We start from the raw sequence: 21,576 nt of genomic DNA, 5'->3' as shown, positions 1-21,576 counted from the left end.
AACAAAGTGCGGGGGCATGCGATGCGAAATGTGTATTGGGAGGGGTGGGTGTTGCGTTGGAAGGATATTGTCCATAAATCATGGAGAAATTGCAACTGCATCGGGCATGCAACATGGCCAATGGACCCCCAAAATGCCTCTCGAAGGACCATTCATGGCTTTTTGCATAAAGTTCAATATGTTGCTACAGTTTGAGAGTAATTGTAGTGCTCTTTGGGGGGGTATGCTCTAATTTACGGTCTATGGAAGCCCTTCCCTCCTCAATGCCGCAGTTTGACAGCCACTGGACCGCAGCAGACGAGCGTCAAGCTCTCCGCGGATGGAATAGAATCCAAAGTAAATGTCAATGCGATGTGCGATGTGTGATGTGCACTTGCCAGCAAATAAGCGACTTCCTGTTCCAATAAGAAGACCCCAAGGCGACTCTTGGCAACAACAACAACAATAGAGTAGCAGCAGCAGCAGCAGCAACAAAAGAAATCATTGATAAATTGTCAAACAGTAGTGGATGTAGTTGTAGTTGTAGTTGTAGTTGCTGGTGTATGTACTTTTTGCTGGGACTGTTCTGTTGTTGCATTTGTTTGCCCGTTGATTGAAAGCAACGCTCAGACAGACAGGAGAGTGGTAGAGAGGGGAGAGCGGAGAGCGGAAAGACGACGCTTGGCAGGTAAGTATAAACAGTGCCAGCAAAAAGTAAATAGCCTTCTCCGATGGACTGGACTGGACTGGACTGGACTGGACGGCAGCCACCCCAAGCCCCCATGGCTTGGAAGTGGGTCGCCTCCGATCACTGACCATCTGTTGCTCGAGCTGCTGCTGTGTCTGCTTTGTTGTTGCTGTTTCTAGTCGTAATCTCATTCTGTGGCAGCAATTAGAGTCGCAACTAGCTGAGGCACTGCGGCACTGCTGCACTGTGCTGCAGTCACGGCTTGGATTTGCTTCGCGTTTTTTCGGCTGCGGCTTTGTCAAATCTTATACATTTATGGCCTCATTAGCTTCAGCAGCATTTTTTATTTGCCTCTTTGTTTATTTTTCTGAACTAAAGAATTTTTGGGTTTTTTGGAAACACAAAACCACAGAAAAGTTATCCGGCGTTTGAGAGTCACAGATAGTTCCAGTTCCAGTACTGTAGAGTACAGTACAGTCTCCCATTACCATCCAACTCCCACTCAAAAGGTATCGAATATCCACAAAGATCCACAACAGAATTTGTTGACAAAAAGCCAGAAAAAGAAAAAAAGAGAAGAGCCCAAATGATAACGGAAACGGGCAAGGCAGAGATGCTGCACTATGGGCCAGAGTCGAGCAAAAAGTGAGTAAAAAAGAGAGGAAAAAGGCCACCTTTGAAGGCCTTTGCTCTCAAGGCTTCAAGGTTTATTCGTCGGAGACTTCACACACAAGCGAAAACTGAAGAGAGGTGGAGTGACCGAGAGTGCATAAACAAAATACATGCCGTGTGCGAGACGAGAGTCTGCTTTAGTCTTGCTGGGGTAGATTTTTAAGGTGTAGAACTTTCTAGACCGAGATATTCCGCATTCGGTGTTCGGTATTTGCTTCAATTAAAAGCAAATATTTACACACACTTGTGCAAATACATTCATTTATGTGGGACAAAAGATACCCATTTTGAGCGCAAATATGGCTTAAAGTGTGCGTCAGAGTCCGTCCCTGAATCATTTGGGTTTCATTATTTAGCCAAAGATACTCGCAGCTTCGGGAGGGCATAGGGAAGGCTATGCTCAATGTCATTAGGGTTAAATGGGAGCACTTCCTCTGCATTAGCTGCCGATTGGTCTTGGCGAACTTTTAAGTGCCAAAATTCCATTTCTTTTGTTATGCGCTAGAGCTACGGGGGCTTCAGCTTTTGGCACTTCCTCTGCCCATTGTGCAGCAGCGGTCTTTGTTGTTCTGGCACATTCTCCAAATCCGCTGATGCCTCGACTTCTCAAGTTGCAGGCCCCAACGTGAGGCTTCGGCATCAATTTATGTATTCCTCCAGCGCACAAGCACACCGGCGAGCACACGAGTCAAGACTTGGTCTTGGTCACATCATCTTATAAATTTAGCTCGTTTGGCCAAAAGGGAGCAGGAGGATGCCTGTGGTTAGCCACAGAGCCCCAGCCCAGCCGGGCAGCCCCACTTTGAATTGGAGTTTGCCTGAGTCTCGTCTCGAACAATGCCTGGCTCCACTGGAACGAAGCCGACTCGAACACCAAACCGGTTGTCCGCCTGGAAATGAGTTTGGTGCTCGATTTTCTCCGCCAATTTCGTGCACTTCGGCACTGGACCTTGGGATGTTCTTGGTTCTGTATTACTCGGGCGGGCGGAGGGGGTTACCCTTTACCCCTTTACCCCTTTACCCCTCTCAGTTGACATTTGGTTTATTTGGGTGTTGCACATTAATTTATGCGGATTTCTGTAATTAATTTCAAGTTGATTGCCTTTTCGGCTTTCGCTGGCTTCGGGGACCCTGGATTTTTGCTCAGTGCACAGAACACAGTGCACTCCCCACTCGCGGAGGTCAATGACGTGTTCGGCTGCCTGCCGCCTGCCGCCTGCCGCCTGCAGCTGGCGCTGCTTCAAAGTCAAAGCTATTCAGCAAACTTTACAAGCAACATCCCATCGCATCGCATCGGATCCCATCCGGATCCTAGGCTGAGTGGGAACCCTTAGGACTACACAGCAGAGCTCTTCTCCTCCTCCTCCTTCTGCTTGCTTCTTCTGCTTGCACTGCTTGGTTATCATATAAAGTAGTTGCCGCAGAGGAGAAGTTTCGAAACTAGTTTTTCGTTTCGCTAGATATTTCGTGGGCAAAAGTGCGCCTCCTTTTAGGTGTCTGTCTGCCTGGTGGCGGTGCCCAAGATGTTTGTCTTGTCATGCCCACCTACAGCATCAGAAGAGCACCAGAATAGCATCAGAAACAGAAAGAGAAACAGAAACAGAATCGGTTCTAGCCAAAGGAACTGGAGCTAGCGCTTTAGATGAGGCTGAGAATGGAGCTGGAGCTGGAGCTGGAGCTCTGTAGAGAAGAAAGTGTTGAAGTTGAAGACTTCTTTTGGGGCCGCTGACTGAACATTTATCAGAGTCAAGTGCATTGAACTTGCTGCATGCTGCATGCTGCATGCTGCATGCTGCTTAATGCCTGCTCGTGCGAGTTGAAGGGGGCGTGGTGGCAGCGCATCGCGCTACGCCCATAAGCCATTCATATTTCTTACACTTTGCTGCATTTAGACAAACAGCCAAGGGATGGGATGTGCTGCAGGAATGCTGCGAGGAGTGCCAGGACTAGGCACAAAGGGGCATGACATTCATTCGACAGACAGCGTCGAAAGGTGAGCTAAGAGAGGAAATTGCAGGAATTTAGTTGCAGTCAAAGGATGCGGACATGCCACACGGTCGATGCACACGCTACGGTGGCAAGCGGGGGAGACACAGAGGGGCGGCAGAGGGGCGGCAGGCACTATAAACCTCCAGTGAGTGCAGGTGACAGGCATTTGCAATAAAACTTCCATCTGCAAAACGCCAGTTAGAGGCAGCAGGGGGCAGCAGACGGAGAGGAGCTGCTGCTGCTCTAACTAGAAGAAGAGAAAGGAGACCTTTCAGAGGATTAACCGTTGAAAATGTTGCATGGAATGTGGCAGCAGTCCCTGCCCCCCGACCCGAGAACTTCAAAAAGCGAAGCCAAGCTCGGGCCAGGCCAGGCCAGAAACCATGACAGAATCATGTTGCAAAGATATTTTCATGTCGCTGGCAATGTCATGCCTCGTCTTTTGTTGCATGACGGGGGTGCTGTTGGCGGTGGGTTCCGGTTCCCAGCATAGCAGACTTTTCCAAGTAGTGGCAGAATTCCACTATTCCAGACTTATTAGAGGAGGTTTTCTGCTGCTACACACAGTAAACATTCAACTGTACAGTTTTACAAGCAGCAACTGGATTGCCAGCAAACTTCTTTATACCCCGAAAGCATATTTCCTTCCCAGACACACAGAGTATCGTTTTTCATTCGGTTTTCATGCTGGAAATTCCTCACAGAACTGGGGAAAATCAATATTTATATAGAAACAAGACCCGGCAGCAACAAACAAAAACAAGCAAAAGCAGACATTAAAAACAAAAACCCAAACAGAGAACAAACATATGTAGTACATCCATCTGTGGCATACCCGTGTATATTCCGACGATTATGACTGGATAAGTAGACTCCTCTGTAAGCCCTCCACCTCCCCCCCGCCGACTGTCTGGGCAGAAAACATGCGACAAATTCTGGCGGGGCACCTGCTGCGGTGGCAGGGGCAGGGTCGGGGGCTGTTGTGAGTGTAAAGGGTCTTCCAAGTATTCCTCGTTGGCGTTGCTTTTCTTAGCTGCCGCTGGGGTTAAAGAACGGTGGAAATGCTTTCAAGCATTTTCCACAGTCAGGGAGGAGGCAAAGGGGGAGGGGCAGCAAGGAAGGAATGCGGCTGGCTGCATGGCAAAGGAATAAACAACAAAAAAAAGGAATAAACAAAAACCAGAACGAAGCAAAACGAACATGGGATACGCTTAAATATGGCTGGGAGACGATGCTTTATTCCAGATATTATCTGAAGAAAGGTACCGTGGTGCAAGTGCGACCTGGCATCAGATCTTCTATCCATTTAATCGTTGCATTCTGGAGACTAGTGCTGTGGATAGCTAGATCGAAGCCTCACCTGTGGCACGAGGAAGGAAGCAGGAATGCCCAGTGAAAGGCCCCAAAGACTGGCCACGACGACTGACCACTCCATTGTCCATTGCCATAGCCATTTCTATGTCAAAGTCATTGGTCAATGTAGAACAATACAATGCGCCACTAAACGATAAACGATACACGACACACGACAGAAGACAGAAGACGTCGACACACAAGACAAAAAAAACGGCGAGGCCTGCTAATGATAATGACAATGTGATCATGACGATGATCCATGATGATGATCCAAGCCAAGAGTCGCCTCGGACATGGGCAACGTGTCCATGTCCAGCGATCATTTTCCTCTTTCACTGAACTGAACTGATCATTTGCTTGAGCACTCAAATCGCTAATCGATTTGATGGCAAACGTGCGCTCCAATCCAATCCGATCCGATCGTAGCTCCAATCCAATCCAATCCGCATTGGGCTGCATTTCTCCCATTTGTTCTGGCCACTTTCTTGCGAACGTTCTCTCTGTCTTGGCCAGGGTTATTTTTAGGTCAGACCCAGGGGAGTGTGCTCTGCTCTGCTGGCACTCCACCGCAATGGACGTCAACCACCTTTCGGCAGGGGATTGCTGCGGATTACAGTTCTCTTCCAGGCATAAGCAGAGCAATTTGGGCATTCATTTCATTATGGCCATCCTCCCCAGCCACCCCGTTTATTAGGGTTTTACGGTTGCCTTTGCTCCACTTGTGGGGAGGACTGGAAAAAACTAACAACCCTCGTACAAAAAGTAAATGAAAATGAAATATTTTGTGGAGCAAATAGAAAAAAACCAGGAAAATTACAAGAGGGAGCAGCTCTCCTCATCCGATTGGGATGACAAAATCCAAGGCAATGGAATTTATTTGCTTAACTTTTCGTTTGAGCACAAGAATTTTCATCTAAATTCGACAAGTGAAACAATGCCATGCCCCGTTCCACTGCACCACTCCCTTTCCATCCAAGCCACATGCCCATTGACCCCTTTCTAGATTTACTTTCGGACTGCAGCCATAGCCATGGCCTCTCTGTGTCCGTGTCCGTGTCCGCTAGCAATGCTGGCAGCCATTGGGCCAATCAATGCAACAGCAAGGGGACGAGCGGACAAAACGACAAACAAACTGGCAAACAAGTTGGCAAACAAACTTCCGTCTCAGTGCACCTCAACACGTTGCAAGGCAGTAAGCGGCAAGCGGCTAGCGGCAAGCGGCAGCCGGCAGGCGGCCAGCGGCACGAGGCATGTTCTGACTGATGTGTGGCTCCGTTCAGCCTAGTGCTGTGACCCAAATAGACTCCAATCGGTCAACAGTTGCAGCCGCCAGTTGCCACAGGAAAGAAAGCGCACCAAAGGTGTGGAGAGAGAGGCAGCAAGGCAGCAATGCCGCAATTAGCCGAGTGGATGGGAGTTGTCACCTCGACCCCAGATGACAGCTCGGGGCCTCAGCCCTTCGGTCGCCCAATCGAATGATCAAAGCAGATCAGAACAGATCAAATCAAAACAGAGGCGATTCAGATGAGCTGTGAGACCTTCCCATTGGTGTCGTGTGGCAGTGGCAATCAACTTGGCCATCGACTAAAGCATACGCATAGATTACAGAATAAAGACTATCACACGAAGCTCCCCTATTTGCAGAGAGCATCTCTCTTTCGAGCTTAGTTCATTGGTTGGTATGGTATTTGTTCCTAAGAGAGATCGGGGGAGAGTGTGGACAGAGTAATAAGGTGGAGTCGTCGCCACATCTCCTCTCTTTCGAGGACCATCCGACTGTCAGTGCGATGCAAACGTGCAGCACTTTAAACGTTTGCTCTCTCTTTTAAGCGCTCGTCTCTCTGAGAGCCGAGAGATGGGGATGATCCTCACGACAGCGGACGACGTCGCCTTGTTCAATGTAGAGGAAATCTGTTATCATCTGCTAGTCCATCTCTGACACATTCTCCTTAAAGCGTAGACTCTTAACAATGCCCCCCTGCAGGGGTCCAACAAAATCTATCAGTCAGCAATGCAATTAACATCGGAATGCGGCAAATGGGAGCTCACTTCAAATCGTTTCGCTCCATAAACAAAATCGGAAAACTCTCAAGATTTGCGAAATGGCCTCAGTTTCAGGTGTGAAATGTGTGTGTTTTGGGGGTGGTGGTGGTGGTGCAACAATATTTTCAGCAGCACACATGGCCTACCACTGGTGGCTGATAAAACCCAGCTGCTGGCCAAGTGTGAAATTGAATAGAGATACGCGATACAGACGGAAATATGGGGAAAACTAGTCTAGTATTCGAAGCAGCTGGCATAACTGTCAAATATTCAAAACATTCTGTTTGCTATTTTTACCTGGAGTGCACTGCATGTACAGCAGGGCCCAAGCTATGGATGAATGTTCTTTGGTGCTCGTCTCTCGATTTGAATTTGGCTGCTTAGTGGCTTAGTGGCTTAATGGCAGCACCAGCTTACGGTAAATGGAGGCAAAAAGGGTGCCCACAAATGGTAAAAGCAACTTGAGTACGAAAATTTATGCAGCAGCAACTGCCACTGGCAGAGTCAGTGGCAGAGTCAGGCCAGTTGCTGCAGCAATTCCCCGTTGCAAAAACTGACCGCAGCCATATTTGACAACGGAACGTGCTCGGGCAGCATCTGAGAGCTCTGTCTCCGTTCTCCGTTCTTGGCTTAGTCTCCCTCTCTCTCTATCCCCCCCATCGGTGCATTAAATCAATCTCTGGGGCAGCTCCCTCTCGTGAAAGCCCTGGCCAGGAAAGTGGGCAGACTTGCGGCGTGGCCTGGCTGCCCTTTATTTACGGTCCAGAGCTTGAGGTAAAAGAGAGCAGCGCGTCTCAGCCGCACAAAATTATGTCTAATAATAAATTTGTTTCACTTGAATATAGAGCAGGGAATAAAGCACAACCAAAGGAATGCCAAAACCGACTTTGGCAAGGATTTTAAAGAATTTTCACCCACTATTCTAAAGTATAGGTATACATACGATTTATCCCTAGAATTTATCTACTCTTTGGGCCTTTAATTAGGGAAATTTCAGCTGAGGCCCCTAACTACCGATGTGGCAACGATTTCCCTATCAGCTGGCCATCAAAGCCAGAGACCAGCGACCAGGGACCAGGGGACCCGGCCAAGTGTTCGGCAGCAAACAATTGGGGGAAAAAAATGCTGCCAATTGGTCGGGAAAGGCGGCAATGCATGAAATCTCACAGCTCGTAAATCGATGGCAGCTCCCCCCAGAGACAAAGAGACACACGACACCCCACCAGAGCCAGCAGAACCAGCAGAGCCAGCAGAGCCACCCGCCACCACCCACCGGCCAGCATCTGTGTACGTTTTGGGGCGTCGCCTGGCGCGCGAATTATGCCACCAACGAACGACCAAACAAATGCGAAACCCCAACATTTTTGCTATTTTTCCCAAACGAGGGGCTGCGGGGCGACTCGATGACTGCTGCACGTGCGCCGTATCGGCAAACGGGTTTCTGCTACTTTAATTTAGCCAGCCACATGGCAGGCTTGGCAGCAGTGGCAGCAGCGGCGGCTTGCATCCAATAGATAGCCGTGCAACGGCCGCCTGCAGCTGAAGGACACTCGCTGGCTGGGGCCTCTCTGGCGTCTCCGATAAACGAGGTGGAAAAACTGCGAGAAAACAGAAATTGCCACAGAGCCCGGGCCCCAGCGAAAGGTAAAGAAAAACCGTCTTGGCAGAGGCTAGAAGAAATACAAATCGAATCGAAGGGGGGGGGGGCAGACCTGATGGATACCCTGCAGTAAGTACGCGCCTCACGCCAGCCTTCGTTTGGGCCAAAACATATACAGGGTGTGCACAAATATAGAGACTTGTTTGGCTCTGCGGCTTGTTTGGCTTCCAGGCTAAGTTCGGTTCCTGCTGCTGTTGCTCCTTTTAGCCAGAGAGTCAATTTGGCCAGAAATGAACTCGAGATATTTCGCTGCGATCCTCCTACTGTCCTCCCCTTTTTGCCCCCTCCCCATTCCGCGCTGCGAGCATTTTTGCTGGCGTCAAATGTTCTTTTCTTTGACGTTAGTTTCAACTAGGGCCTGGCCACGCCCACTAAATTGCTGGCATGCTTGCCAGCCCCTGCCCCTTGCCACGCTCTCTTTTGCCACCGCACGAGTGGCTGCGGACTGGCAGGAGCACAGGAACAGGAGTATTCCTCCCTCAGCCTGGGGCATACATAGAGCTGGCCGTGGTTTTCATTCTCCCAAGAAGAAAAGAGTTCTCTGTCCGCATTTGGTCATAGGTAAGACCCTCTTTGTGTCGAGTCGCCTCGAATCGCACCAATTGAGCTGTGATTTAAGTACGCCATAAATGGCTGAAGTGCGAGATTGAGATACTCGACGAGGACTTCTCTGCGACGGCAGCGACGACGATTGCGACTTTTGCACTCACTCAATGGCACTCAGGGCACACTACTCGAACGTATGTAAGTACATATACGGGTCGGTCGGGTTCGGTTTGGATCTTACCTGCAAGCAAAATGAGAGAACAACAACGATAAAGCCGACTCGATAATGGTTAATAATTGTATGGTGTTGGCAGCAATGCTGGTCTGTCGCCCCCCCTTCCCTTCCCTTCCCAACACATGATTCTTTATAATTATAATATCCGTTATGGCAGCAAAGTTTCGAGGGAGCTCCCCACCCCCATCTATTTGCTTGTATATCGTATAAACATTGCTATATTTTAAAACAAATTGATGGACACACACTCACACGCAGACAGCAGCCGGAAATGGTTCATTGTTCTCCAGTGATGGGGCGTCGGAAATTGAAAAGCAACCCAAAACCAACATCAAATTTAAATTTTGCACAGAAAAATGAACAAAAAATAAACCAAGCCGAGCATTAAATAAAAAAAAAGAAGCATAAAAACCCATTAAAAAGCGACACACACACACACATGGAGGGGGTGCTGCCTTCCACTTAAGAGAGAGGGAGGGAGAGAGAGATGCGACCTCAGAGCAGGGGCTTTACAGTTTTAGAGGAGGTTCTACCCCTGTTCCACTAGAGCATCCACATTCGTCGAATAAACCGAATGACGTATGTGGATTCGCTGTAGAAATTACCCATAAGCGAATGGAAATGCCATTGATGTGACTTTTGATAGGAATATTATCGTGTTTTTGTATTTGGTTTAACTGAACGGAAGTACCCATATTATGAGCCTATGTACCCCAGTTTAGAGCAGCGTTTTTCGCATAGTTACAATTTCAAACGGTTCTACAGATACTACAGAGCCATGGACAAGATAGAAATCCGAGAGGATTCCTATATTGGATCCCCCTATACCGAACGAATAAGAGCTACTTTTTCTTGAAGGATTTTCTAGTGCCAGTCTTAGAACCATTGTCTGTCACAGCAGTAGGAAAGTTTTACAGTTTTTAAGTGGTTTTAGGCGCCAAGAGCCAAACGACTGTTTGAGAGTCACTTTTAAACATCCATACTATAAAAACATGTAAATTAGTTGATATCTAAAGGTATTCTCAGTGTATATTGTTCATCCTGGCTAAGCAAACCCTCTTCGTGTGGGCCTTTTCTTGGTTCTTTGCTGGCCGTTACTCTTCTCTCATTTGCCTATTCCATTTCTGTGGGTGTAAGAGAGAGAGTGCCTATTGAGCGACTCTCTCAGTGAGGATCATTGGGGGCCTCACAGAACTTGTAAGTCGGTGCTGCTCATCCGAGAGCGTGAGAGAGGCAGCATGCTTCTGTCTCCCGAGTTAATTGCACAGCTCTAAACATATATAGAGGAAAAACCTGACAAATGATAATAGAAACAACCCGATTATATTGATATGGGACGCAAGGGCACAGTTTACCGTTTTACAGCCACTTTGTGCTCGACTTTTCCAGTGAACAAACGGTGGCACTCCCTCCCCTGATTGCTCGATTATTGCTATTGTTCGAGTAAATTACCTGCGCTTTGTGCGACTCCCATTGATTCCCAAAGAGATAATAGCGCACCACAGAAAGAGCAACAACAACAAAAGGAGAGCAAATAATTTCACAGTCAAGGTCGCTTGGAGGGCGGCTTATAGCGGGTGCTGGCTGTCATGTGGCACACGGGCCTGGGGAGGGGAGAGTTCTTTGAACCGGTAAAAAAAAACTCCATTTTTGAGCAACAATAATTAGCATTAATCCAGAGAGAGACAATGTACGGCTCTGTTTGTTTTTAAATGATGCAATAAATATAAAAATAAATAAATTAACAGCAGCTCGAATGATAAATGGTGTTACCGGATCCAAACAATTAATGAAAGCCCACCACAAAATATACAGAAATATTTGGGAGTCTCCTTCTATATTTTTCTTCTCTTTTTTGGGGGCATGCCGCAAAAGTTTCCCAAATTATTTGTTTGCCTACTGATAAAAATAAAATAAAAAACATGTCAGAAATTCAGTTAAAATATTTTGTGGTTTCCCTCATGGCTCCTGCGGTTGTCTTTCTGCAAATGATAATGCTATCGAGAACTGTCCAAAGGCGACCCGAAACCACTCACAGACTGTGTAAAACGGACAGAGACATGTGGCAGCATGGAGTACTACTCCCATTTCCATTTCCATTCCCATTCCCAATTCCTTTTCTCGTGGTCCATTTGCGAATTGCCTGACGCCTGACGCCTGAAGCGCTAAAATCTTTTTCCTTTTTTGCATTTTAATTGAATTACATGGGTAGCCAGGAGAAGGGGGAGGAGGAGGACGGAGGACGGAGTGCAGCGCCAGAGCTCTAGAGAGGAATTCGAGGTGGAAAGAAAAGGAGTTGCTGGTCGCGTGGTCGCTTCGAGCCATAAATCTGTAACTGTTTGCTGTACTTGACACATTTCGTAGTTGGAGCTGAATTTGCCCCGTTTTGTGGCAGACTAAAGCAAATTTTGTGGCTAGTAAAATATTCACGTAGGTGGTGGATATGTACATACATAGGTTTGAGAGTCGCCGCAGGCCTCGTGTCCATTCAAATTAAACTTAAACTTAAATATTAATAAATATTCAATGAGGCAGAGGCCATCCCTTTTCCGCCTACAAATACAAATATGTATGGTGTGGAAACTAAAATAATATTATTAATACTTAACGTCTGTGTGGTATAACATATGTATATAAATTTAATTGAAAATTCGACTCGATTTTCTGTAACTCCAGAGGGTTTTCCTTTGAGGCTTTAAGGCCATCATGGAATGGAATTATCTATACATACATAGATACTTATATTCATATATATAGATAGATAGATAGATAGATAGATAGATAGGTACAGAGCCAAGCACCAACCTTAAACCAGAAGGCCACCTGAGCCACGCCACCGTAGGCATATCATTTATTCATGTAGACGACACAAGACGAATGCAGCGGCAGATACGATTGCATTTTCCAATGGTGGCCAATTTCCATTGTTCCATTGCGTATACGCACACGAGATGGGTGATGCCAGCGGATGCCAGCGGTTGCCAGGGTTGCCAGAGGCACGATTTCCGATTCCATACCCAGAGTTGTCATCGTCGGTTTTGGTAAGGTTTGTATTTTTTTTTGGTTTGACAGCAAAATTAAATTAAATAAAACGCCAGAGCGCGACAAATTAAATTAAGGCCAACAAAAATAAACAAAATGTAATTAATAATAATAGGAAATGCGGAATTCGTGCTGTTTTTTCAGTGGTTTGCCTGCGGTTCTGTGGCTGTCAGGCCGCAATCCATTTTGCTTATGTAGATACATAACCAATGTACATACATGCATACATTATGTATTCATGTCTGACGTATCCTTTGCATATCACGCATACGCAGTGTTCGAGGCATGGCAGGATGGAATTTTGTACACTTTGTGAATACTTTGATGGTCGAATATGAGATGCATGCTTTAAATCGGGGCAAAAAACTATGACCTTTACATGCATACCCCAGATAATACAGTTTCTTCTTATATATAGTCTTAGGGTACATATAAACACTTCTACTTCCACACTCTGCGCTCCCTATCGGAGGCATCTTTATTGTTCCGAACAATAGCCGAGCCTCAAGGAGGGCTCGCTACTGGTTGGGTGGGGGGGAGGGGAGGGGGCTAGGGGGTTAAATTATCCACAAAATTATGTGACATTTACTCGCAAAAGAAGGCGCCGAAGGACGCAGGAAGAATGAGTATGGCTTTGTTGCAAGACAAGTTCTTGCCGGAATTAACGGTTCAATGGAGAGACAGAGATTCAACGATAGACAGGCGGCACACACACACACACACACCCACGTCCTTGTGTCTTCGCTTACATCTATGTAGGTCTCTATGCCACTTTGGCTCAAGAGCGAGAATGGGGCACGGAATGGGGCAGCAGCCAGTCGCTGAAATGAAATGATGTCGTGCGTGCCCAAACTATGCAGCATCATTAAATCTAACGACCGTCGAGGGCTTAGCGGAGGCGGAGTCGGAGGCGGAGGCGGGGCGAGGGCCCTGCAAAATGTCTACATTTTCAACATTTTCCATGGCATTAGAAAACTTTTGATAGAAACATCTCGCAGTAAAGATGTGTGCCTGCCTCTCGTGTTACCCATTAACTTGGCCTAATTGAGGAATTGGCCATTATACCATGGCCTAATTGCCATTGCCATTGCCTGGCTTTTGGACACCGATTCAAGGGACTTTCAGTGGCAGGCATTTATCCAATTGATTCAAGTTTCTCTGGTCCAGCCATAAATCTGAACCGCGAAGAGTCCTACGTCCTCATTCCGTCTGGTTAAAATCAATATCTCTCTTAACACCCCTTTATGTCTGCCACTCTTCTGCTTCATGGCCCTTGGCCTGTCTGTCCCTTCTCTGGTGATCCCCCTCAGCCTCTGGCTGGCATTCGATTGGAGATACTTTTTACACTTCGCTTCAAGCGTTTATGGATTCTGGGCAGGAATCAATCTGCGGCTTAAGGACTGCCTTTACTGATGGAATACCCCAATCGAAACCCAATCGAAAACTAAAGGATTGTCGGGCATTCTCTTCTGAAGGATTCGCTTGGGCGTCTCGAGTCGAGCCTCGAATATGCCGCGACATAGCCGCGACATCAGCCAAATATATGATTTCCATATGCGTTGGCCACCAGTTGGCCAAGATCTGCTTACTGGTTTCTTATCTGCCAAAGAGCCATGGAGCCAAAGTGGTTTAATAGCTAAACCTCGAGCCACAGAGCCCTGAGCATTACGAGTGGTAGTACATGGAAAACAACTTAAATGGAAACCGGTACGTCGTAACGCCCACCCAGAAGCCACAACGACTCGTACCCAAACAGATCATAGAAAACAGCTTCGGTTTTGAGTGGATTTGATTGGATTTGATTAGCAGGCGGAAGTGGCGATGCAAAAAGACTCCCAAGAGGCCCACACACGCACACACCCTAGAGTGCTCTAGAGTGGAGCACTGACTGATTGATTGACACTCCAAGCTGACTGATTGATTGATTGATTGATTGATGGACGGCACTGCAGCGTAAAGTTGAAGCAACCCTCGCCGATTGTAAAAATACTTTTCTTAAGCCATAAATCTATGATGAAACCTGATAAAGCTTGAGGATCCGATAAAACGGTGTCTTTGGCCTTTGGTTCGTTCGGATCTAATCAGTTCTTCAGTTCCTGCGAAGGCAACACCTCGATTGAGGTGCAAATATTTGCGCCATGATGCCACAAATTGTATTCTTTATGGCACCTACTATGCGTACAATATAAATAGTTCTCTCTTTGTCGCGATAAGATATGCGACCTGCCGTCTGATTGATATACTTATGTACCTCCTATATGAGCCCAAACATATCTGGGAAAGCAGGAAGTGTGCTAAGAACCTGATATGCTATATGATAGGAGAATTCAAGATAGCCGAGAGTCGGCTTCAAGAACTTCACAGGCCTCAAATTAAACGCCAGAAAGAATCAACTGCAAAGATAAATACTCTCTGATTCTGATCCAATATCTATCGTCAAAAGGTGGCCGCCAGTCTGTTCCCACACCGCAACACATTGCAGCACACAGAATTTACAACATAATTCACTAAAAACCGAAACAGACACCACTGAAACCACTCCATCGCCCCCGAACACTGTCGACACGGCCTGACACTGCCTGACACTGCGACTGCCACTTGCTGACTTGGCCCAAAACGGAACCGGGACCAGGCCATGCAATTAGCTGGAGGTCATTGTGTTTTCGGTTCAACCGAGTTCACGCTGAAAGCTGAATGTTCAGCGGTTCAGGTTCGGTCCAGTTTCCGTTCGGTTTGCAATGTTGCGGTTCCAATAACGAAATGGGCGCGGCCTGACCCGGCCCCCGCATCGCATTCGGCAATGTTTGGACAACAATTTGTCCGGCAAATTGTTATTAAATGTGTACAATCGATTTGGGCCATTGTTCGGGCCTTAATTAACACAGGAAGAGCCACAAAGGATGAGGCAAAAGCAGGCAGGGTTTGTTCAAGCGGACATTCAGTATCCGGCATGCAAAAACGGGATGCCCATGGAGGAAGAGGAATGGCATAGCCATGTGAATCATCCACGGTATTTAATCTTCGATCCATTCAAAGTTTAGTTCTTTCGCTCTCTCTTAAGTTTCCCTTGACAGGCGGGCTGCCATTCAACTGTCAAATATCTCTTCTATCTGCAACGTCACGATTTTCTGGGCACGACTCCGGCAGTCCGGAGTTGGGTCTTGATTGCCTGAATTGCATTGAACTTCAAAAAGAGAGCTGTGGGCAGGGCAGGGGCGGTGCCTGCCGCAAGGGCACGTGGCAGCTTCTGGCTTGAATGCAGTGCCAATCAATGGAACGCTACATTTATTTGTTTTCAAATTGGTTTAGTATCCACAGAGAAGTAGAGACTCTTAGTACTCCGCAGGGGAATGCCCATCGTTAAGCCATAGGGCCAAACGGAGTAACGCGTATCCTGGTGTCCAGGCACGTGTGTCTCGACTCCTGTACGGCGTGAAGTTGGCTGCGCACTACCGCGTTTCACAGTCAACATTCGTGCGGCTACGGTAAACAACAAACTCAACCTCGCTTTTAGCTGGCAAACAAAGACTCCCTACCTTTTCGGTCAACTGTTTTCAATCAAAATTATTTGTGAGTTTTTTTTCTTAAATAGAATAATAGCTTGCAAAAGATGTTTTTTAAGAAATGCTGCTTCTTTTTGCCGCTGGACACGGGGTGCTTCATCATTGCGCTGTTCTTCCTATCCTTCCATGTGGGCGAGATGGTCAGCTACTCCACCGACTGCATTTTCGTGAGAGAAACAACCGACAAGGCGTGGGCAGTCATCCTCATGGCGGGCATACTAATGATGGGCATCATCTCCTCCGGGCTGCTAATCTATGGTGCCCGCAGGGTGGGTTAACAATCAAATCCGAAAAGGGTGCAAAGCCTAAGTCCATTTTCCTTTTGTGACTGCTTTATTTCAGAAACGCCGAGGACCGGTCCGCTTCTGGCTGACTGTCTTTTTTATTATACTTTTTTTCTACATAATTTTGGGCATTGTCGATATCGCTACAGCAAACCCGCCCGTGGTTACCATCTTCTGTGAGATATTGATCATAGGTGAGTGATCATCGCTCTCCGTATCGGTCCACCCTCCATAACCGCTGGATATCCCACAGTATCGCTGATCTACTCGCTAATGGTAGTCCACTCCTTCTACATTTTTCTGAAATACGCAGACGATGATTTCGAAGATTTTGTCGCCTAATTGTCATCCTTATGCCTGTGTTACTATCGAATAAACCTCGAGTTTACCTTCAAAATTCTCGTACAATATATTAGCCCGATTTGAGCATGTTATTAAGAACATGTTGCGGTTGCTGTAGCTTGAAGTACGGATGCTTCTTGGTTGCCGTCTACACGGGCCTCACCTATAGCCTGCAGCTGGTGACCCTGCTGATGTATGGACTAATCGAAGGTGCCTGGGTATGGTCCTCCGGAGGCTGTGCAGCCATCACTGATCACTGACCTCTCCGCTCCCCGCACAGAGTACGCCGAGAGTCATATCTTCTACTTGTTAATGTCCGTGCCCTGCACCATCGCGGTGGCCGTGTCCGTGGCCCTGTTCGTGGGCGCCCTGAAGAAAAGGGCGAGGCTCTTGTGGCCCTGGCTGATAACCTTTAGCTTGTTTACGATTATCTTTGTGCTGACCTTCATCGGCAGCCTGATCGCGGGCTCCACCAAGAGCAATGTGGAGGACAATCACGTCGGCTCCGGCTTCATGCGACGACCCCTAGTACAGGCCTTGAACCTGCGTGAGTATGGGACGACTCAATGGATTTTAGATCTCATGCAAAGACACAACCCCGCAGTGATGCATCTGTACGTCCTGCTGGTCGTCTATTCCCACTACTCCGAACTGCAGAATGAGAATATTTTCTGATCAAGCAATCGATCAGTTTTCCGTCTGTCAACGATCTGTAGCTGTAGTGTGTTTTCTTGCTCATTCAGTTGAAGAACATACAGACAGTCTCACACCTCAGTACAAAATCATTTGCTCCAAAATATTTTTGTTATTTCAAATTTTGTGTCTAGTGTAGAAATTTAAATTGAAATCGAATATCCTTGAGCAGCCACAACATGGCCTGTCACTGCAAGTATCTGAAGAAGATCTTTTCGAGCTGCTGCTTCTGCTATTCGCTGCGCATGGGCACCCTGCTCTTCGGGTGCGTCTTCCTCACGTGGTACGTGTACATCGTGTTCGGCACCGCCTTCATGATGGAGTGCGTCTTCCCCAACGAGTACCAGGCGAAGGGACACACCGCCCCGGCCGCCCTCAAGACAACGATGGTCTTCTCGTTCTTCGGCATTGTGGCCTCCTCCCTGCTCTGCATCGGAGTGCATAATGTGAGTAGGGTGGATGGACCCTCCTCATAGTTTCTCATCTTTATTCCCCTCCTCCCTCTTGTCCACCCCACAGAACAACGAGATGCTCTTCACACCCTTTCTGATCTTCACACCAATCTGGATAATAGTCCATATATTGGTCCTGATCTTGTACAACCTGGTTCTGGTGCTGATTTTGCTGACAATTGTCACATCGGGTAACTTTTTTCGCCTAAAGATTACAGATTCACGTTCATCTACAACGTTTACTTTTCAGGTGTCTTGATCTACGCCTGGCTGGTGGTCTTTTCGTACTACGTGGAACTGGTCTACGCCTACGACGAGGAACTGCATCCCGGCTTTGTTTAGAGCGGCTGACTGGCTTTCTTCATGTTTCGCCACCATCGATTATTATTCTAAATTTGTGTATGAGAAGCAAACGAAAAACGAGAGAGTATTTCGTTTCATGCGAATGAATGCGAATAGAGACATTCCATGATTATCGTCTATCGCTCGCCGTAGATCTAATTCTAGGAGGTAGCATCACGATTCCAGGTCAAACATGTGTGTGTTGCGCACTTCGCTCTATATACAGTATGACGAGATAATGATGATGGGCTGGGGCTGTGCCTGGGCGGGGCGGCTGTACATACCTTTGGCAGCGAGGCGAGCACCTGCTGCTTGACATCCCAGACGAGACGCTCCGATGGGAACTGCAGACACTTGTAGACGTTCAGCTCCGGCACATGGATGCGCACCAGCAGCCATCCGTCGCGCGGCTCTGGCGGCGGCTCATCGTCAAACGCCCCCGGCCCGGACGTGGCGTCCATATTGGCCGGGTTCTGTTTGACTTTGGGCGTTGGTGGGTGATACGTCGTAATTTTGGCGGCTTTTCTCTCCAACTCTCCGCAACTGGCTCCCCTGTGCGGCAGGCAGGGGCTTCTCTACAGGGTATTCTTCTGTGTAAACAACGCCTTCCTTTCTATCGCTTCTGCTTCCTTTTTGCGGCTTACGATTTATCGATTCGATTCGATTCGATTCGATTCGATGATTCCTTAATGGTAATCTCTCCCTCTCTCGGCTGTTTATTTGATTGGTCGGTAGGTTCGTATCTTTTGCTGGTGGAATGCGTTTCGTTTGGACATTTCGTGGAAGTTCGTAGAAGTAATCTTCCGTTGATTGTGACACATCATGGATCTCTAAAAAGCGAAGAAAAATCATCAAATTAGTGAGGTTACATTGTATGGTTACAAGAGATCTGTATTCCCTATAAAAATTCAGATTAGACCCCAAGATGCCTCGTTACTTGGTTCTTTCGAAGACCTGGGACCTTAAATTTTCCCTCAAACGATACAAGAGAATGCCTTGGTCTTTAGTATAATCTGTAGGCTCCCTTTCTAGCTAGAATATTTACTGTGAGGTCTCTAAGAGAGATCTCTCCATTTAATGGTTACATAAATCACTTTTAAATCCCATTTATTCATTAATATTTCTCTACTATTTATCTTTGCTGATGGTTTACCCATTTCCCTGGCAATTTCATTCACATATTCATGAGGCAAAGCATTTACCCCATTGATGGAGTCCCCCCTCCCTCTCTCACTCTCTCCGTCACGTAAGTAAAACCCGTTTACTTGGCGCTGCTGAATACTTAATTTGTAAATTGGTTTACATTTGCAGCAAACCGAAACGCAGATCCGCAGCTCCGTCGCTGCCACATCAGTCCGTCAATGCCACAGGGGAGACTGATACTGCCTCAGAGACAGCCTTCCTCCAGCGACAACAAAAAAAGAAAGAGAGAAAGAGTAAGATAATCGCGTACAGCATAAGGCATTTCTTGTGGCAGTTTTGGGGATATTGACATTTTGTGGCTGCCACATTGCGTGGCAATCGCAGTTGCAACTGCAATTATGCACAAATTAAATTCACACGCTAAACCTCCACTACGCCAGGGGTGGGGGCGGGGGAAGGGGGGGCTGACATGTAGAGCAGAGCATTCGTTTGGGGCATGTATGTAAATGTGTGCCACAGAGACCCGAGCGCTGACAGTTGTCGCTTTGTGTAAGGGGCGGGGGCGGTGGCGGTGGCGGTGGGCGGGGGGGCGTGCGCAGAGGTAACTGTGGGCGGAACGGGTTACCCACCAACAAGTCTGCACTTTGTCGCATTTAATTGCGAGCGTGTTGATGATTGCATTCAACTAGTCGTCGGTGAAGGAGGAGCAGTGGAGGGGGAGCAGTGGAGGGGGTGCAGTGGAGGGGGTGCAGAATGCAGAATGCAGAATGCAGAATGGAACATGGAAAATAGTGATAAACCATAATGAATGTGTGTGGCGATGTGCCAGGAAGAATGTGTGTGTCTGTGGTGGGATTAAAAGGAACTCGCGTCAGTTTTATCCTTTGAAACGACACAAAGAGTCTAACAGCTTACAACTAATTGGTTTAAACGGATCTCTGACAACATTTAGAAGACATTTAGACATTGGAGTTTAGGGAAAGAAGAAGGTCAACGGCAGGTCCATAGAGGGTTCGGCTTGAATGAATGGCATCCCATTTCGAGATGAGGAAAAGGAGCACCCAAAACCCAAATTCATTCGAACGCTTCGTTCCCAATTTAATTTCCACTTCTAGTCTAGATAATGGCTCTGAATGACTCCCCTGGTTCACTGCCCCCGTGAAAAAAATAAAAAACAAAACCCAGAGAAAGAGAGAAAAAGATGTCACGGTCAAAAAACTTCACCGAAATCCATAAATTAAATGATAAAAGCTCGTCGTTCCAATAATAAATAAATACGAGAAATGAAGACCGCGTATAAACAGGTGACTCGGGCAAAGACAACAACAAAATAAAGCCCGTTTACCTTAGCCTCCACGCACCTGTCAATCAAACCCAAAAAAAAAACTCATATGAATGCTCCCCAAGTGGTTCAAGTGAAATTATCAGCCACGCAACAATCGCGAGAGTCAGGGGAGAATTCTGTTTGATAAGACGGGAACGTGGCCAGGGCATTGATATTTGATAGGGAGAGCGGCCGACGTGCGGCGTCGATAAGTCGAAAGTGGCTTTGGATTGGGCCAGTCATTGGAGTATTCTCTGCCGCAAAGTCTTTAATTGGCAACGACTCATACGCCACGTGGCCGACGCTCATAAATCGATTGGAGGTCATTAGCGGCGCTCCTAATCAGGGCAGAAAGATTAAAGAGGTGTTCTATGGCAAAGATGATGCGCTGCTGACTCGCTGCTCTTACCCATGATTTCCCATAAGCGAATGGACAAAATCTTCTCGAAGATGAAACCAAAATCATGCGCGCCTGTGAATTTGCTGCTAATGGAATCTTTCCTGAGACGACGGTTCTATAATGATCTTTTAAAGCGCCTGTATGGTAGGATTTTGTGAAAGATCCCTCTATATTTCGGCTTTCAATGAAGCTGAGCACTTTCTTGGTTATTATTTCCGAATAATCCAGTGAGGGGGCACTGTTGAAGGCAGGGCACTCACATGTTCCGATATGTCCCTTCACAGGAGACTATCTCTTGTACTTTCAATCGCAATCTACTGATAAGAAGTCGCATCGAGAGCTACGGGATTCGACGGGACTACGAAATTGCACTACCATCTCCATAGGTCTAGTATAAGTACTACTTAGACTACGACTATCTGTGCAATGATAAAGAATATATCAACGATCTACCGATAGTCCACTGATCTACTGGCTCTCCCTTCTCACCGGAGGCACAGGTCAGGTCAAAGGATTTACTTGGCATGTCATTTGGTCTTACCGTTTGATGGGTTTTTTATAGCCCAACTTATTCCAGCCAGTCAGCATTTGCTTTGATTGAATTTTCAGTGCGTTTTCCGAAAGTTTATTTCGCTTTTAATTGGAAAAGTTGTGGATCTATAATGTGGTGCTGTGGGGGGGGCCTGCTTTGATTTACAGATTCTGCTGGTCAGCAAATGGCCTCAGCTTCAGCTTCTGCATCTGCATCTGCTCCATTCCCATCCCCAATGGTCTCGCACATTCACTGATTGGCAGCGATTTTTCACTTGAACTAATGGGAAAA

The 21,576-nt window shown here is 47.1% G+C and overlaps 4 protein-coding genes across 15 annotated transcripts in view; 3 read left to right on the top strand and 1 right to left on the bottom strand.

The window, feature by feature from the left end:
* Positions 1-21,576, bottom strand: part of LOC108159170 (SH3 and multiple ankyrin repeat domains protein 1) — a 68,350-nt gene that overhangs the window by 14,695 nt on the left and 32,079 nt on the right. For all 10 annotated transcript variants that reach the window (XM_017292210.2, XM_017292214.2, XM_017292212.2 and 7 more), the window contains one exon: positions 18,171-18,716. In XM_017292210.2, the coding sequence (XP_017147699.1) occupies positions 18,171-18,347 (177 nt within the window). In that variant the 5' untranslated portion in view covers positions 18,348-18,716. The remainder of the gene's footprint in view (positions 1-18,170; positions 18,717-21,576) is intronic.
* LOC108159174 lies at positions 15,748-16,420 on the top strand. Its single transcript, XM_017292220.2, has 3 exons — positions 15,748-16,042; positions 16,116-16,251; positions 16,311-16,420. Exons 1-3 carry the CDS (start codon positions 15,821-15,823, stop codon positions 16,397-16,399), a joined length of 447 nt encoding a protein of 148 aa, XP_017147709.1. The 5' UTR covers positions 15,748-15,820; the 3' UTR covers positions 16,400-16,420.
* On the top strand, positions 16,461-17,094 carry LOC108159172. Of its 3 annotated transcripts, XM_017292217.2 has the most exons (3): positions 16,461-16,609; positions 16,680-16,946; positions 17,004-17,094. In XM_017292217.2, the coding sequence occupies exons 1-3, from the start codon at positions 16,486-16,488 to the stop codon at positions 17,072-17,074; spliced, it is 462 nt and encodes a 153-aa protein (XP_017147706.1). In that variant the 5' UTR covers positions 16,461-16,485; the 3' UTR covers positions 17,075-17,094. The 3 variants fall into 3 exon arrangements, with proteins under 3 accessions (XP_017147706.1, XP_017147705.1, XP_017147707.1); XM_017292216.2 differs by having other exon boundaries at positions 16,680-17,094; XM_017292218.2 differs by having other exon boundaries at positions 16,519-16,617; positions 16,680-17,094.
* LOC117187672 lies at positions 17,127-18,026 on the top strand. Its single transcript, XM_033390327.1, has 3 exons — positions 17,127-17,538; positions 17,612-17,735; positions 17,795-18,026. The coding sequence occupies exons 1-3, from the start codon at positions 17,272-17,274 to the stop codon at positions 17,884-17,886; spliced, it is 483 nt and encodes a 160-aa protein (XP_033246218.1). The 5' UTR covers positions 17,127-17,271; the 3' UTR covers positions 17,887-18,026.

The sequence above is a fragment of the Drosophila miranda genome, chromosome 3 (assembly GCF_003369915.1).
Source record: "Drosophila miranda strain MSH22 chromosome 3, D.miranda_PacBio2.1, whole genome shotgun sequence".
Classification (NCBI taxonomy): domain Eukaryota; kingdom Metazoa; phylum Arthropoda; class Insecta; order Diptera; family Drosophilidae; genus Drosophila; species Drosophila miranda.
The sequence above is the reverse complement of the archived record's forward strand: the minus strand, read 5'-3'. Positions and strand labels throughout refer to the sequence as shown.

Coding starts and splice junctions, on each gene's coding strand:
- LOC108159172 (XM_017292216.2), top strand. CDS start 16,486: ATGTTATTAAGAACATGTTGCGGTTGCTGTAGCTTGAAGTACGGATGC. Junction 16,610..16,679: donor GATGTATGGACTAATCGAAG/GTGCCTGGGTAT, acceptor CTCCCCGCACAG/AGTACGCCGAGAGTCATATC.
- LOC117187672 (XM_033390327.1), top strand. CDS start 17,272: ATGGCCTGTCACTGCAAGTATCTGAAGAAGATCTTTTCGAGCTGCTGC. Junction 17,539..17,611: donor TCTGCATCGGAGTGCATAAT/GTGAGTAGGGTG, acceptor TCCACCCCACAG/AACAACGAGATGCTCTTCAC. Junction 17,736..17,794: donor GCTGACAATTGTCACATCGG/GTAACTTTTTTC, acceptor TTTACTTTTCAG/GTGTCTTGATCTACGCCTGG.
- LOC108159174 (XM_017292220.2), top strand. CDS start 15,821: ATGTTTTTTAAGAAATGCTGCTTCTTTTTGCCGCTGGACACGGGGTGC. Junction 16,043..16,115: donor TAATCTATGGTGCCCGCAGG/GTGGGTTAACAA, acceptor GCTTTATTTCAG/AAACGCCGAGGACCGGTCCG. Junction 16,252..16,310: donor CTGTGAGATATTGATCATAG/GTGAGTGATCAT, acceptor GATATCCCACAG/TATCGCTGATCTACTCGCTA.